The sequence below is a fragment of the Vespula vulgaris genome, chromosome 10 (assembly GCF_905475345.1).
Source record: "Vespula vulgaris chromosome 10, iyVesVulg1.1, whole genome shotgun sequence".
Taxonomy (NCBI): Eukaryota; Metazoa; Arthropoda; class Insecta; order Hymenoptera; family Vespidae; genus Vespula; species Vespula vulgaris.
In genome coordinates this window covers 1,240,471-1,257,026 of record NC_066595.1, presented here as the reverse complement: position 1 = coordinate 1,257,026, position 16,556 = coordinate 1,240,471, and the positions used below count along the sequence as shown (strand labels likewise).

Here is a 16,556-nt window from a genome sequence, read left to right as displayed (position 1 = left end):
ACTAACGAATGACTTTTTTCTATTATCTCTGACGTAAAAAAAAAGAAAAGAAAAGAAAAAGATAAAAAAAAAGGGAAAAGAAGCCAAGAAAAAATAATAAATGATCGTGAGTATTTCTTACAATAATTGGACACACATTTGTGCTGTACATTTTATAACACATCTATTTATACATCTAATAGTTTTTTATTTCCTGACGGGGAAGACGAATCGCCTGTGTCGCCATCGGTCGCGTAGCGGCACAAATTAGAGTCACACTCTCTGACAAATCGATATTCCTCTCAAATATTGACTTCGCGATTGTGCTTGGTGTCGCGAGCAAGTCGCGCGATAGCTGGTAATGTCCTTATAAAAAAATACGATATTGCGCGAGTGATAAAGCGAAATATATCGGTCGGAGGATCGAGATAGTACAATATTTCGGAGGAATATTCTGGAATAAACGATGATTTTTGCGGCGAGTGTTGTGTTTTTTGGGCTGACCCTAAGTGTCTCCCACGCTAGCATCGAGTCAACACCGACTTCCTTCAACGATCATGGAGGTGATTTCATTTCTCTCTCTCTCTATATCGTGTGTCCTACATTTAATCGTTCTTTCATAATGGCTTAGAGAGTTACTTTCAATACGTTTACGATTGGCCTCAATGCTTTTTTTACTTTTTTATTTTTTTATTAAATACATCCTATGAGATTTTATACAAAAGAACGTACAATTATAATAGGCGATACCTTTGCAGGTGCGATCCTTTTCATTTAGTCCCTCCCCTCGTTATCTCCTTTCATCCATCCATCTTTTTTTCTGTCTCTTTTCCTCTCTCTCTCTCTCTCTCTCTCTCTCTCTCTCTCTCTCTCTCTCTCTCTCTCTCTCTCTCTCTCTGTCTTTTTCTTTCTCTTTTTGCCTTGTCTGTCTGTTTGTCCATCTATCTATCTATCTGCTGTCTGTCTGTCTGTCCGTCCGTTTGTTCGTCTATCTGTCTGTCCGTCTATCCGTATGTATGTCTGTATGTATGTATGTATGTATGTATGTATGTATGTATGTATGTATGTCTGTCTGTCTGTCGGTCGGTCTTTCTCTTTTTTCTTTCTGTCTCTCTTTCTCTTTCTCTCTCACTCTCTATAGCACCTGCATCGCCCGAAACTGTTATGGCGAATTCATTGACCGGTCTCCTCGATAGGTGCTCCGATATAAGCAATGCACCGCGCGCTGGGGCGGTCGATAGACCATGAAAAGGGGCGAAGAAAAGCAAGAACGAATATATTACTCCAATCTCTATTTGACCAATTTCAACGATGACGAGACGATTTGACCAAGGATTTCCGGGACGAATCATGGAAACAAAATATATATCTAAGCGCGTGAATCAGGCCAAGCTTAATTTTGTTCGAGAGGGGTGGGGGAGGACAGGCAAGGAGGGGTTGGAAAAAGAATAGAAGGAAAAATAGTCGAAGTAAAATTAGACAATTTCAAAAGATCTCCCGGGACGCGGCGCGATTTCTCGATAATAAATAATTCTATCTCTGTTATTATCTAAAATAATTTACTGATAACCAACTATTCCTTATCGATTTATATTTGCAGAAATGTTGCATTGCGATAAGGATATCTTTAAATGAGACCGAAAAATTCTTTCTCGATTAACTTTCTATTTATTCTGTTTGTCATATCTGAATATGGATAACGAGTATTTTGTAATTAATTTTGATATATTTTTTGATTGGATTGGATTATTTTGTAATAACCTCTGGTATTAAAAGAGGCATTGAGATTAAAGATATAATAACAATGAAGATAATTATATACATATACATATATATATATATATATATATATATATATATATGTATGTATGTATGTATGTATGTACGTACGTACGTATGTATATATATATATATATATATGAATTTATAACGAAGTTAAAAAATGTCCTAATATATATGCGTTTTTTGTTTTTTTTTCTTATGCGTATGTTCCTAGTTCCGCGATTGGATCTTGAAAGTCTCGAGAGCGGTTATCACGGCCTGGTCAAGGAGAATGAAACTCTCGTTGAGGTGACTCCACAGATAAGAGCTTTAGGAGCTAAAGTGTGCTCTTTTCGTATTGCGAATAAACATCATGGCGAGGCACCTTTCGAAATCGTTTTAAAAGAAAAGGGAATGGCCGAGCTGAGGGCTCTTCGAGTTTTGAATTGTGAAAAACGACGTAATTACAAATTCGATATCGCAGCTGTTGGTTGTTCCGGCGGACAGTCTGAGAAGTATGTTTTGCATATACTTAAATATATATAATATATAGTACTTTAGAGAACGTTTAGATAGAAACGAAGGAAATATTTCGATGGAGCGAATGTATATGCATCGTTTTAACCCTTGAACGTTTGCTTAAGAAATGAAGTTAAATATTTGGGTCGATAGATCGAGTCTCTCTCGCGGCAAAATGCCAAAGTCAGGTGGCTTTGCGCTAATACCGTTAAATGGGAATGAAATGATTCTTTTTGAGAAATTTCGTATTAGTATCGTATAGATATTTTTCTTTTGAAATTCTCTTTTCCTCTTTCTCTCTTTCCGTTTATTTCTCTTTTTTTTTTTGCTTCATCAAGATAAAAAGAATCACGTCGATGTTATTTCAGTGCAACGGTTCATATCACAGTGGTCGATGTTAACGAATACGCACCACAGTTTCTCCAACCAGCTTACGTTAGCACTGTTGATGAAGGACGGCTTTACGAAGAGGTAGTACGCGTCGAAGCCTCCGACAGAGATTGCACTCCGAAATTCGGGGACATATGCAAATACGAGATCCTAACAGCGGACCAGCCGTTCATTATTGACAATGAAGGTGCTATACGTAACACAGAGCCATTGGATTACGAGCGTTCCCACAATTACATTCTGAGCGTGGTTGCCTATGATTGTGGAATGAAACAATCAGCACCGGCCATGGTGACTATCAAGGTGAATCGAGTGTGTACACCAGGCTGGAGAGGTATTCCAGAGAGAGTGGACTATGCTGCTGGTTCAGGATCTCAACCGCTTTTACCATCGGCAAAACTGGACCTTTGTGACGCACCATGCATATTACGTAACGTCCGAGCTACTTTGAATCTCGTAACCGATCACATAGGAAAGGGTTGCGATCGTGATACTTACACTGTACGAAGCCAACGAAAACTTTGCGGTGCCTCGCACGAGAGCGTCGATCTTTTACCGACACCAGGACCGACCACATCATGGACCGCCTCTTTGTCACGCGACGAAGGTCGGGAAGCCGACGAAATTTTCGAGTTCGATGGCGTCGATTCCGCTGCGATCGTACCCAATAACGTACTCGAACATTCTCTGGCACAAAAGTTCACCATCAGTGCTTGGGTGAAACATCGTCCAAGATTGAGGCAAGATCCCCACGTTAAGGAACATATTCTTTGCGCCGCAGACGATCATAGTGAGTCTCCGAGGCTTTCCTCTTTTTTTTTTCTTTTTCTAATTTCTATCTCTCTTCTCTTTTTCTCTTTTTTTTTTAAGTTGATGTATTTCTCAGTCAAGGATAATAACACGCTTTTGTTCTCGTTGCAGAGATGAACAGGCATCATTACGCTTTGTTCATAAGAAATTGCAGGCTGATCTTGTTACTCCGACGAGACTTCTCCGAAGGCGATCCAAACATCTTCCGTCCGGCTGAGTGGCGTTGGAAGCTCGGTCAAGTATGCGACGATAAGTGGCATCATTATGCCATACAAGTCGACTTCCCACGCGTAAGTCTTTTTGTCGATGGCGAGGAATGGCGTACGGACGAAAAGAATCCCGAGGTTATCGACGATTGGCCTTTGCATCCTGCGAAGGGCGTAAATACGATGCTTGTCGTCGGAGCTTGTTGGCAGGGTTCGGATAATAGAACGAAACATCACTTCCGTGGCTATCTCGCTGGACTCTCGGTTCTCGTAGGTCGTAACGAAAAACCCGACGTACTATCCTGTTTGAGACGTTGCCAGGAGGGCTTACACGTACCGTCCATGGACTTGCTTCAGCCAGGTACACAGTTGCTCACCAATTCCGATTTAACGGAGGTACGCATAGACGGCGATAATCGTACGAACGTCGAGACTCTTCTCCGTCGTATAGGATATTCTAACACGCGGCGTTTCCCAACTCCTGGTCGGCGAAATTTCCGTCTCGACACGGCGGTGATATGCGAGGGTAACGAGAATTCTCAACTGCCAGTATCTACCGTGCAATCATACGTGACCGTTCTGCCACCACCTCGACCTGGAATAAGCGTTAACGGTACCGGTTACGTAGCTAGGGAGTACGCCGACTTCCGCCTGGGCGTTCGCGTTTTCCCGGATGCTCGCGTTACCGCTGGTTCCGCGGCAAGATTGGACGCTTGCGCCGTCAGCGTTTATCCCAGTCTGAATCCCGATCACGAGAGCTTAGGTTTACCTGGCGATGCTCTTCGTAGATTCCGTTCTATCAGCGCTCGCGTCGATCGCGACGGCGTTGTACTTTCGGGTGCCGACACGCCTTACAATTATCAACAGCTCATTCGACTGATAATGTACACGAATCGTAAGCCGGCTTATTATCTCGATCGCGTCTTCAAGCTTACTTGCTCCGAGTTGAGCGGTCGTTTCGCCAGTAACGAATACGTTCAAACGTTAGCCGTGATCCATCCGAAAGAAAAAACGACGGTATTGCCGCACAGTAGCTCGGGCGAACCTCCGATCGCCAGAATCGTTGAGCCTGTTCCCGGTCACATACAAGTTTCCCCTCATCACGCCGAAATACCGGAAGGTTACGCGACCAGTGTGATTCGCGAAGGTAGAAGAACCATCGGAGGTGCTGGGGGTAGTCACGCCGTTACGATCGTCGCGGCCGCCTGCATCGGTTTCTTGCTCTTGATGGCCATCGTTGGAGCTGCTAGAGTTCGAGGTGCCGCGAAGCGGCGACGATCGGCCGGCGACGAATTGGCAGCCGAAACGGAAATGGCCTGGGACGATTCGGCTCTCGCCATAACGGTCAACCCGATGGACAGGCTGACCGAGCATGAATCTCATCAGAGCCATCGAGATGAGGACGTTGACGATTCCGGAAGTTCCGACTCTGAGGACGGTTCCTTCAGAGACGACGACATCGACAGCTCCGATTGCGAGAACGATTGCGATCTAAACAACGGCCGACACCGTCGTCATAATTCGCCTCACGACTTGGAGTGGGATCATCGTGACGTTTAAATTACTACTATCCCACCTCTTTACATTCGTCATCATCCTTCTTTTTCAAGATGGTATCGTCAGACGAGTACCGACTGTCCGAAAGAACGCGAAATATCCTATATCTGAACCCCTCCATTCCTGTGAACCATCTACGACGCTATGCGCGATGCGTATGATATTGCCTGAATGTTGACGACGACGACCACGACGACGAAAAAGTATTAGACAACAAAAACCTTGTTGTTCTCTTTTTGTCGGTTATAAGAAAATTTTGCGTTACCTACTTTAACGATATCTAATTACAACGTTTGTCAACAATATAGGTGATCATAGAGTCGCGATCTTCGCGATTGGATAAAAGCGTCACATTGTATCCGTCCCCGTAGCTGGCATGATCGATCCATTGCAAGGCAATGACACGGCAGGCAGTTAGTACTCTTCTTACGTATCAACGGAATTTGTAAGAGTGCGGGACGCTTTATCGAATAGTTAAACTCTTTCTACCTATAATACGTCGCTGATGTTGGTAGAGAAAATTTACACGGGCACGCAAGAGATACTTAAAAAAACTTGCTGAGAAATTCTCGGTAAACACTCGGTAAAAACTCGCAGCAAATTAATTTATATATATTCTCGACCTATACAGTAGTCGTAGGACAAGGGAAACTTTTTTTATACTCCTAACTCTTATCCTTTTATTCTATTCTATAATTACTATTTTACGATCATTGATTTATTCTTTTTCTTTCTTCTCTCTTTTTTTTTTTACTAACGCTACTATATATATATATATATAGATATATATTATATATACTACTATCCACTATTATTATAATCCGCTCTACAGGCAGTTTTATCTTCTATTGGAAAACGGTACTGATGAGATGCGTATTTTCTTCCTCTTAGATCTTTTGGTCTCTCTCTCTCTTTCTCTCTCTTTCTCTCTCTCTCTTTTTCTCTTTTTTTTTCTCTATTTCTATCTCTATTTCTATTTCTATCTTACTCTATATAAGCTATCCACGTTGATATTTGATCTCACGAACGTATCCTCTATATCTACATATAAAAGTTTCTTCGAAATGCTTGGAAAAGAGATATGTATATCGTAAAAAGGGCAATTTTCCATAAGATATTCGTAGATCGTCAGGACTCGCGGTCGATCACGGATCACGTCGTGGCAAGCTTATCGGCTTGCCTGATTCTCCGTTTTATTTTTAAGTAAAGAAAAAGAAACAAAAGGGAATAATAAAAAAAAAGGAAAGAAAAGAAGAGAAAAAAAAGAAGGAAAGAAAGAAAGAAAGGAAAAAATCTTGGATAATTTGCACAATGTTCCTTCCCGATCGACCGAACGACCGATCGACCGACCGAACAACATAATACGACAGTTACGACTTTTAGCTCTTACAATTAGTAAGAACATTGCCGCGCATCTTATGATAGTGCTTCACCGTTAAGTACACTTGTGTATTAACATCATATCCGTATACATACATATGTATATGCATGCGTATGACTCGATACGCCCCCGATTTTCTCCGCGTATACGGTCTATACGAGTTAAGTACATGTGTAGTATGTGCACGAGAGGACACATGTAATTATAAAATACATACATGTCTCCATTCATTATTCTGCGGTGAGATTTCGATGCGACGGATCAGAGATGTTTTTATTCTAAATGCAGCGCAGCGCACTCGATTAATTCTCGAAAGAAATGGGGTTTTTTATTTTTTTAAGAATCATTGTGCAATCTCTATATATCTTTCTCTCTCTCTCTCTCTCTTTCTGTTTCTCTCACTCATTCATTCTCTTTCTATATCTCTCTTTCTCTCTCTCTCTTTCTCTCTCTCTCTCTCTCTCTCTTTTAGCAGAGCAACTAGTTTTTATGTGCCTTTTTAAACGGTAGTACGTTGAATTCTACTCTATATTTTAATAGTGACTCAAACTGATTTTATCAGACGCACCTGTGCGTATCGAATGAAGATATTCTACCGTGATTGTTGTATTTTAGATGATACTGTTAAATACGACATATAGCGATTAAGGTGTTAACATAAATAGGCGTGTTTCTCTTGGCAATTACGTGGTATATATACTAAAGTGCATCATGTCATAATCTTATATGTTACGTGCACTACATACTACATATTATATGGTTGTGACGCGCTTTAGCAATCATACGGATCGCTCGCCAGAAAATGCTTCTCTAAATAAACGTGCAATGATCCGCAGGGGATGTTTTAACTTTCGAAGAAAATAATATAAATCGTGATGACTGCGCATTAATAATATACTCGCTGCGAAGTAATGAACGGATCTTATGTATGTATTTATTATTATGTATTTAGAATTATAAACCGACCGACGACCGCGATCGGAACTTACCTAGAACTGAGAAAAAAAGAGAGACATTTGTGTACGGATATCTATATTCATAGAAACTATAATGAACAACTTATTTTTCCAACGAGCATATCATATCATTTTTATAAGAGATTTGTCAGAAGTTTTAACAAATTTTCGTAAGAGCTCCTTATACAATCGTAAGGGATCTGCCACATCGTGATGTTAACTTGCCATATATATGTCAATTTTCTTCTTTGTTTGTCTTTTTTTAATTATTTTCTCTCTCTCTCTCTATCTCTCTCTTTCTCTCTATCTCCATATCTTTCTCTTTCTCTCTCTCTCTCTCTCTCTCTCTCTCTCTCTCTCTCTTTCTCTTTTTCTCTCCTTCTTTCTCTTGCATATTTTTTTACACGTCCTTTTTTTTTCTTTTTTTTCTACGTTTTCTAATGATCGGTGTAAACGTTTTAATCATACACAAGCGAACGAATACACATACACACATACGCGCAGATACAAGAACATATACGCATACTTTCTGTAATCTTTTCGTTTCCATATAATTGATCTATTTAAAGATCGATTTGAATATTTCTCTAAATCCAGAATGTTATAAAGAAGAAGAAGAAGAAAAATAATTAAAAAAAATAAAATAAAAGGTCATCTCTATTAATGCTTTTAATAGCAAACAAACAGAATATACATATAATGCTACTTGTTTCTTCTCTCGAATAGGTATATGTATACATACATACGTGATAAAGATGTACGCAATTTGCCCTAAATTTCGATACGGTAGATCGTTTCGATATATCCATATAAAAATATCGATATCGACGACAGACACGCTTTTTGTATCGAAAAATCATGTCACATCGGTGAAAATGCCTACGAAATTCACCGTAAAATAATTTCTTTATATTTAATTAATTGCTCGAAAACGGAACATTCTACCGTATGGGGATATAAAGAAAAAGAAGAAAAAGAAAAAAGAAAAAAAAAAAAATAATCGTACTTTTCTAAGCGTGTTAATATATAGCTATTTTATATAATTTCAGAAGAAATCCTTTGGTCCATTATATAATTAAGTTATATACATATAGAAGTAGTTCTTTGTTTACAATTTATTTGAGAAATTGTAGAAAATCATTTGTTTATAAATTTAACACTAGAGCTACCAAATTCGTCAATATGATGAATTTCAGATTTCTCGTTTCATAATGACTATATATTATTATACAAATATATAAACTATGAAATCTCTTTTATTTTACTTATTATTGTCAACGTATAAATAAATTAAAAATAATGTGGAATACATTTTTTTTCTGTTTTTTTTTTCCCAAAAACAAACTTCACATTGACGAATATGATAAAAATAGGTCGTCGCGGTAGTTCTAGTGTTATAAGAGTAGTGACGTATTCCATTGTGAATATTTTTACGGTATTAAATCGAATTTAATCGTCTTTACGCTTTGATACGAGAGAAACTTATTACACACATATATACACATATACACAGAACACACACACAGGTATATATAAATATTGGTAAAACGTTGCACACACAAAGTTGCTATTGTCTCAAGCTAAAAGCGAGAAGCGTTGGAATAACAGACTCATTCGTGCTAAACGACGACGCCTGTCGTCCTCGATGATAAAGAGAGAATAGACGGAATTCTTAAGCGGACGTGCATTATCGGCATTTTTTTCTCATTCGATCTATTGAACTATTAGGGGGGTATGGGCGAGGCTTGGGGAAGGGAAAAAAAAAAAAGAAATAAAAAGAAAAGTATTCGAATAAGTTTTCCTTAAATTGGCAGCATAAGCAACAGCAGCTATAAGAACCATAAAAAAGCATAGCCATAACGCAATACAACCTACACATAAAAGGCGTATGCACCTACTTTGAAGATGTACTTAATTATTAATTGTGGGGAAAATGGGAACTATACAGAACAAATACCGACTAGATGATACTATAATATAAATATATATATATATAAATAAATGAATATATATATAAATATATATATATATATACACATAAAAAGATATATCTACGCCGTTTGCAGATGAATGATATAACAAAGTGAAAAAGAACAAAACAAAACAAAACAAAAAAAAAGTAAATAAATAAAAGAAAAGAGAAAAGGTATGAATTTGTAAAACGTACCATTGTATTTTGTAGGCAGCTAGCATGTACGTACACATATGCACATGCACTCTCTCATGTATGTATGTTTACGTATATATTTGGACATATTCTCTATAATGCTTACACTTAACGATACCTCAATGGTTGTCCCCGAATGTTTTGAATTTTACACGTGACTATGAAAGGGTGTGTAATTTGTGACCAAACAATGTAACACGCATAACAGACACACATAACGGGTGATTTCTTTTCGAATGAAATAAAACACGAGCTCGATAACTACTTATTATCTATATTAAGAATATCACTCGCGGAATAAGCACTCGACAAGAGTTATCTCCTGTTTTACGTGCTTTATTGTGTGTGAAGATAAATAACGCATACATACATACATCCATTACACGAGAAACACACCACGTAAGAACGTACGTGAATAATTGAAAAAAAAATTAAAAAAAAAAAAAAAAAAAAATTAAAAAAAAATATATGATATAGAAAATATGCGCAAAATGACACGCCGCGTCCTTTAACGATTGAAATTTCAAAGGAAAAGAAAAGAAAAGAGAAAAGATTAAAATAATAATAATTTAAAAAAAAGAAAAAAAGGAAAAAGAAACACGTAAAAAGAAACAAAAGAAAAAAGAGATGAGGAGAATCGAGATTATCCAAGAGAGCGACGTTGTCATAAATTAATAATTAATCAGCTACTGATAATAGATATAGGCCGTAATTGGATTATTATTACGGGCCGACTAAATTCCCTCCCATCGCAGATTGATTGTGTGTTAACTAATAAGATTAAGTAACAATATAGAATACAGCTATAAGGAATTTAATTATTATGGGTAACGATACTATTATCTACGCGCTAAGCACGTTTCAAGTTGTGACGTGGACATATGGCTAAGGCAATGTTTATGAAATATGAATTTTAATTTAATGTACGACACACTGAGTTACTCGGCGCGTCTGCACGCGACGCACAGAAACGTCAAATTACCTTGTTATTCTCCAACAGAAAAAATCGTTCTCTCAAACAAAAGAGATGTTAGCAATAGTATATGACACACGTACACGCGCGCGGTCGCATATATACGCTGCACAGGCTAGGAAAATGAAATACGATCTATATCGACATATTATATAAATAATATTAAGACGTCAACTGTATTTGTTTAATAAAGATGTACATTCGAAAAATATAGATCGACTTATATATTCTATCTGATGCGTGGGAAAAACAGCTAGAATATTTCAATGTTTTTTACAAGAAACAAGAGCGATTAGTTTATTTTCATTCATTTTCATTTCCTTTTGTTCTCATATACATATATCTTTATCTTCTTCTTTTATTATATGTACAAGAATCTTTTATTTCGAACGAAAATATATCTGGGATATATTGAAACATTCCATACTTCTGTATATAAATATCAGAACTTTTTATTTTATATATATATATATGTTAACTTACATTTATATTTGAACATGGACAGCATAAACCATGTACCTACACAAATGCTGTGTTATATTAGCAACAATATTGCTGTTTAATTAAATAATTCATTAAATATGTGTGTTTATATATAGGAGCTCTCACTTGCGCGCATTTGAAGTAAGTATTTACAACGATAAGTGTTTGAAAAAACATTTGATGTACATGCACATACACACACGATAGATTTTAGAATTGTTTTATAAAAACAATTATAAAAATCGATGTATATATATATATATATATACACACACACACACATATATATATCGATTTTTACGGAAAATGTGCTATACATACATCTTGTGATATTAATTCTGAAATATGAACAATCTCGTGACGAATCATGATTTTTTTCTTTCACAATTAATTTCTCAAGAGTTGTATTTATATTTTTAATAAAACGCAGAAAAATGTTGCATTGATTTTAGCATTTTTAAATATATTAAATATTCATTGATAAATATAACAAAATATCTCCTGTCAAAATTAAATTTCTTCTAATAAGTTAATTCTCCTACCAAAATAGTGAAATCGTGTTATTTAATTTTAAACATGAAATTATACTACATTGTTATACAGCTGCAATACACAAAGCTCTACCACCAACTGCCATGAATGTCAATGCGCATATGTAATAAAGGTATGTAATAAAAATACTAAGTGCTATATTACATAGATCACATTTCGTTCGATGTGTTAGCGTAAGATTTTAACAAATCAATATATTATTTTAATAAAAAAAGAAATTCTTTCTACTATTTTCATTTCTACGTATATATCAAAATTGTAAGGAATGATCTAATTTAACTAAAAGTAGGAAGATATTTTGAAAAGTTAAAGTTTCAGTACATATATACAATAACCGAAGATTATTTACCTCTCTTCTTACGTTTTTCTTTTTTTATGATTATTTTAATAATTATAATTTACTCATAAATTCGAGTAATCTATCTATATATGTATATCTATATATATCACTAGTCGTATACCTAGGCAATTTGAAGCATTTAAATAAATCTGCACAGATATCTACGTCAATTTTTTATCTCATAAAAAATTTCAAACTCCTCTAATCTCGATGAAAAAAAGAAATCATTCTTTGAACCGTATTAGAATACGATCATAAGTTTAAAGACTAGGATAGATATGATTTCTGTATTCAAAGAGAATTTCATATTTTTTTTATAAAATCTATTACTTCTCATAAATTTGAACGACTCGGTGTTCTCATTTCAATTCATCAAACCGTAATCTTCGTTTTACTTTGACGAAGATCTATATTGATAAATGATTAATACTATCTGTACATATGTCTGTATATTCGATTTATTTTTCGAATATTTATTCGAATTTCTTGACAAGACAGAAAGTGAAAGTTTGGGACAGCTGTAAAGGGGCCACCCAAAAGAATAAGAACTCAAAGAAATTTCATTTACAAAATATGAAAGAAAATTAAAATTGAAATTGAAAGTGGCCAAGTATAAAACAAAATCCAAACTATTCGGTTCCATCTTTCTGCCATAAATACAAACATATACATAAATATTATTAAACATTTGTTAATATAGATTTTATATATGTTTAAATTTATTATATCAGCATAGCATTCTTTTCATCCTTTCTTTTTTCCACTCTATTTTCCACATTCCACATTTGATTAATCTGTCGCAGACAAGCTTAAATACTAGCTTGTAATTTTATATTTTCTGCACTCCAATGTAATAAAGCTCCTTGACAAACAATACTCCATACATAAGGAATAAAGAATTCTTCTGGCTGTTCTTCTTCTACATATTTAAACTTGAGTTCCGGGAATTTCTGGAACATGACAATAATAATAATAATAATAATAGCAACAACAACAACAACAACATGTAGCTAAAGTTATATAAATAGGAGGAATAAGCTAGTGAGTAATCTTTTATGTACGCACTCTTAGACGATCACGAGGCCATTCGGTAACACCTTGCTGTATTATAGCCAATACCTGACTGACACCCAATTGAGATTGATCCCTTTGTTCTAACTTATATGAGAAGAAATCTATAACCTTAAAAGAATATTATAAATTATTTATCAATATAAATATCTATTATAAAAGTAAATCATCATTATAAATAGATCGAATAGATATTAACTTACAGGATCTATATTTTGCACAATATCTTGGAATGCTGAATGTAATCTAAACGGCTCAAAAATATCTTTTTCACAAAAAGTATAGAGAAGAGTGTATATCAAATTTGGATTTTCTGCAAGTCTATGTGTCAGACAACTATTTATAATTTCGAGTACCATCCTAAGAACTTCTTCTAATATGGTTAAATCTTGTACCTGTTAGAAAATATAAATAATTTTACTTTGTATGTACATATTTATAAGAAAAGTATATACAATTACTTACTAAATCTGTATTGCTTACGGTCCCATTAACATTAATTGTTGTGCTTTCGGATGAAACAGACGATAATGCTTTTATTTTTGCCTCTAATCTTGCATGTTTTCTTGCTACCGTTTCGAACAAACTTAATAATCTTTGACTAACGTAGGGATGCAATGACATAAATTGAGCAGACATATTAGCTAAAGCAGCTAAACAATTTGTATGCAAGTATTTATCCTAATAACACAATAAGATATTTATAAGTTGAAAATGTTATTAAAAAATAAATAAAATTAAATGGTGCGTATACATATGCATATATAAATACCCTCATTTTAAACATGTTGTATTGTATTGTTCTTATAACAACAAGAATGAGCAGTCCACCTAATGATATTTCGCTTATAGATCTTTCAGTATACCAAGTTATACCTTTTAGCATCTGTAAGGTATAATACCAATTATAATTTAAAGTGTATACGATACTTTTTTTTAGAAATGGATTATACTAACGTATTTAATTGAAAATTTCATCTTAGAACTTACAATTTCATGTATTCTTTTATTAAATGTTTCATCTTCACTCAAGATTAAAAGAATTATAAGTGACATATAAATGTGATGAGATGTATTATTAGGTGCATGATATAGTATTTGTAGTATTGGTGTTACCTAAAAAAAATTGATGTATATACATTAATGAAAAAATAATTTTTTTAATATTGTCTAATCTATATATATTTTCCTAGATTTTTACCAATAAATGTATATCTGATCTTCTGATTATGTCGTGTTTCACATTCTGATTTCTATGCAATAACATGTACAACAGTAATGTGACTTCATCAGTATTTTGTATTTTACAGATTGTACTATACAATTTGTTTAAATTAAATCTGAACGCATTGTGTCCTTCCATTTGAGACGGAGAGTAATCTTCTGAAAAAAATGAATATATATATTCAAACTATTTTAATTAAATATCTTATTTCTATCATATATATATATTTTTTCTTATTTACCTTGCATATCTGTAAATGTAAAAAGTGCATTTCTATAAGGATTTTGCGTTGCAGTACAATGATTTGTTAAAACTAACAGCAATAGTAAAGACTGACTAGCAAGAGGGGTTTCTGTATCTCGTTTTTTTTCTTCTTCTTCCGTTGCACCATTGCTTAAAACTTGTATATTTTTTGAGCTGTGACCCATACCCATTGTAATTACATTCCATAATCCAGCTGAAAAATTTATTACATTTTTAAAAATTATAAAACATTTTACGAATATTATTATACTTTATATAATTATAGATTATACATATATTAACTTACCAGCAATACTGAAAACTATACTACCACCTGGTTGTTGTGAAAATAATCCTGCTGGTGCATGTTGTTGTTGTACAAAATTATGTAATAACGTACATACTACAGCCGGTGCATGTTCGCTACTTTGAGCATGCATTGCTATTCTATAGATAGGACTGTATTCAGCAGCAGTTTGAGAGAATAATTGTACGGAAAGAAGTACAAGTAGACAATTTATTGCTTCCAAATGAACGATATATGTAAATTCACTATAGAGAAAATGTATTATTAAGAGTGATCTAATGAGAGAAGTAATTTAAACATTTTTATATACTTGCCATAAAGGTACATCCGTTATGAGTTCTAATAATGATTCGAAAAGATCTTCTAATCTATACGAAGATGTTGATTGCCCTGCTGTAGATATCTCGGATGCTTCTATATGTTTAATCATTTCTTCTTCTCCAACAGTTTCCACAAGATATTTTAAAAAACATCTTACGGCAAATAATGCGTTATATGTATGCCATGCGGATACTATGCTGTAAATAAATAGAATATTTTTATTTTAATTATTTTACTAGAAAAACTCAAATCAAAAATAATAACAATGAATTTACTCACTTTTGGTTCTGCACAGGTGCAAGTAACTCGCTTATACGAATAAATGTAACTTGTATCAAGCTACCGAAATTACCAGTTGTTGGATTATTATTCAATAATTGTTGGCAGGCTAAATCTAATTGAGAGTCAAGTTCTATTTGATCATTCCTAGTTATAGGTGGTCGCATATTGTAAGATAAGAAGGAGCTCCAAAATGGATCATGTGGAGAAATGGCTTGTTTTCCACAGAACTTCTCCAAATGTTCATTCTTTGAAAAATCCTCATAACGGCTTGGTGTTGTACCCATCGCTGTTTCTTCTCAAATTCTGTACATATGTTTGAATATTAATATTTTCTTTATAATGAATAAATGTGCTTTATCTTCTCTTTATTGTTGCATTATAAATAGTAAAACAAACGCCACTCGTAAATCCGTAAATAAAATTGATATGATTAGAAAGACTGCTTTGACAGAAGTTTGATAACCTATAAGAAACAATGAATGAACTATATAAAACTTGATAAAAAAGAAATATTCCGTTAAATCGATATAAAAGTTCATACTGATACGATTATTAAACATATCCACAAAGAAACTTCGATCGTACAAATAAAAAGAAATATGTGACAGTGAATACGGAAGATAACCTCGTTTTATACCTTATACGGATTGCAAGAAAAACTGTAAAAACGTTTTACGTAAAACGTAATATATGCAAACGTCTATTATTATTAAATGAACGATCAAGATTAAATTTAGCATTTATATGTAAAAATAATTCGAGGAATAATCGGCACTTACTAAATTAGCAAAAGAAAGCAATTGAGTCGTACATAACACCTGAAAGGAGTATTTTGCACTGTGAATGCTTAAGTATCGTTGTCTTACAGGGCACTGCGCTGTTACCGTTAAAATCGACTCAGATATTATATACAACAAAATATTTCCGCCGTCATTATGTACGTAATTTTATTTGTATATAATCCTTTTTCAAAGTTATTACATTCACTCTCGAATAATTATTAATCGATCAATTGAATATAGCGTTCGATTTA

General features: G+C 34.5%; 2 protein-coding genes across 3 annotated transcripts; one reads left to right on the top strand and one right to left on the bottom strand.

Moving 5' to 3' along the window:
• Positions 1–269: 269 nt before the first annotated feature.
• LOC127066673 (calsyntenin-1) lies at positions 270–10,191 on the top strand. The gene is made up of 4 exons (XM_051000673.1): positions 270–542; positions 1,976–2,255; positions 2,628–3,439; positions 3,571–10,191. Exons 1-4 carry the CDS (start codon positions 446–448, stop codon positions 5,223–5,225), a joined length of 2,844 nt encoding a protein of 947 aa, XP_050856630.1. The 5' UTR covers positions 270–445; the 3' UTR covers positions 5,226–10,191.
• Positions 9,465–16,458, bottom strand: LOC127066676 (dymeclin). Of its 2 annotated transcripts, none has more exons than XM_051000681.1 (12): positions 16,303–16,458; positions 15,521–15,826; positions 15,235–15,438; positions 14,921–15,165; positions 14,612–14,827; positions 14,347–14,528; positions 14,136–14,261; positions 13,918–14,031; positions 13,611–13,826; positions 13,349–13,540; positions 13,140–13,256; positions 9,465–13,024 (listed from the first exon to the last, which is right to left on the bottom strand). In XM_051000681.1, the coding sequence occupies exons 2-12, from the start codon at positions 15,805–15,807 to the stop codon at positions 12,884–12,886; spliced, it is 2,040 nt and encodes a 679-aa protein (XP_050856638.1). In that variant the 5' UTR covers positions 15,808–15,826; positions 16,303–16,458; the 3' UTR covers positions 9,465–12,883. The 2 variants fall into 2 exon arrangements, with proteins under 2 accessions (XP_050856638.1, XP_050856639.1); XM_051000682.1 differs by having other exon boundaries at positions 14,347–14,525.
• Positions 16,459–16,556: the final 98 nt, after the last annotated feature.

Bases quoted from the DNA above. Each gene is read 5' to 3' on its own strand.
- LOC127066673 (XM_051000673.1), top strand. From the start codon at position 446: ATGATTTTTGCGGCGAGTGTTGTGTTTTTTGGGCTGACCCTAAGTGTC. The intron at 543-1,975 runs GTGATTTCATTT...GTATGTTCCTAG, and splicing joins TTCCTTCAACGATCATGGAG to TTCCGCGATTGGATCTTGAA. The intron at 3,440-3,570 runs GTGAGTCTCCGA...TTCTCGTTGCAG, and splicing joins TTGCGCCGCAGACGATCATA to AGATGAACAGGCATCATTAC.
- LOC127066676 (XM_051000681.1), bottom strand. From the start codon at position 15,807: ATGGGTACAACACCAAGCCGTTATGAGGATTTTTCAAAGAATGAACAT. The intron at 13,827-13,917 runs GTATTTATATAT...TTGTGTTATTAG, and splicing joins ACAACATGTTTAAAATGAGG to GATAAATACTTGCATACAAA. The intron at 13,541-13,610 runs GTAAGTAATTGT...ATTTTCTAACAG, and splicing joins CCGTAAGCAATACAGATTTA to GTACAAGATTTAACCATATT.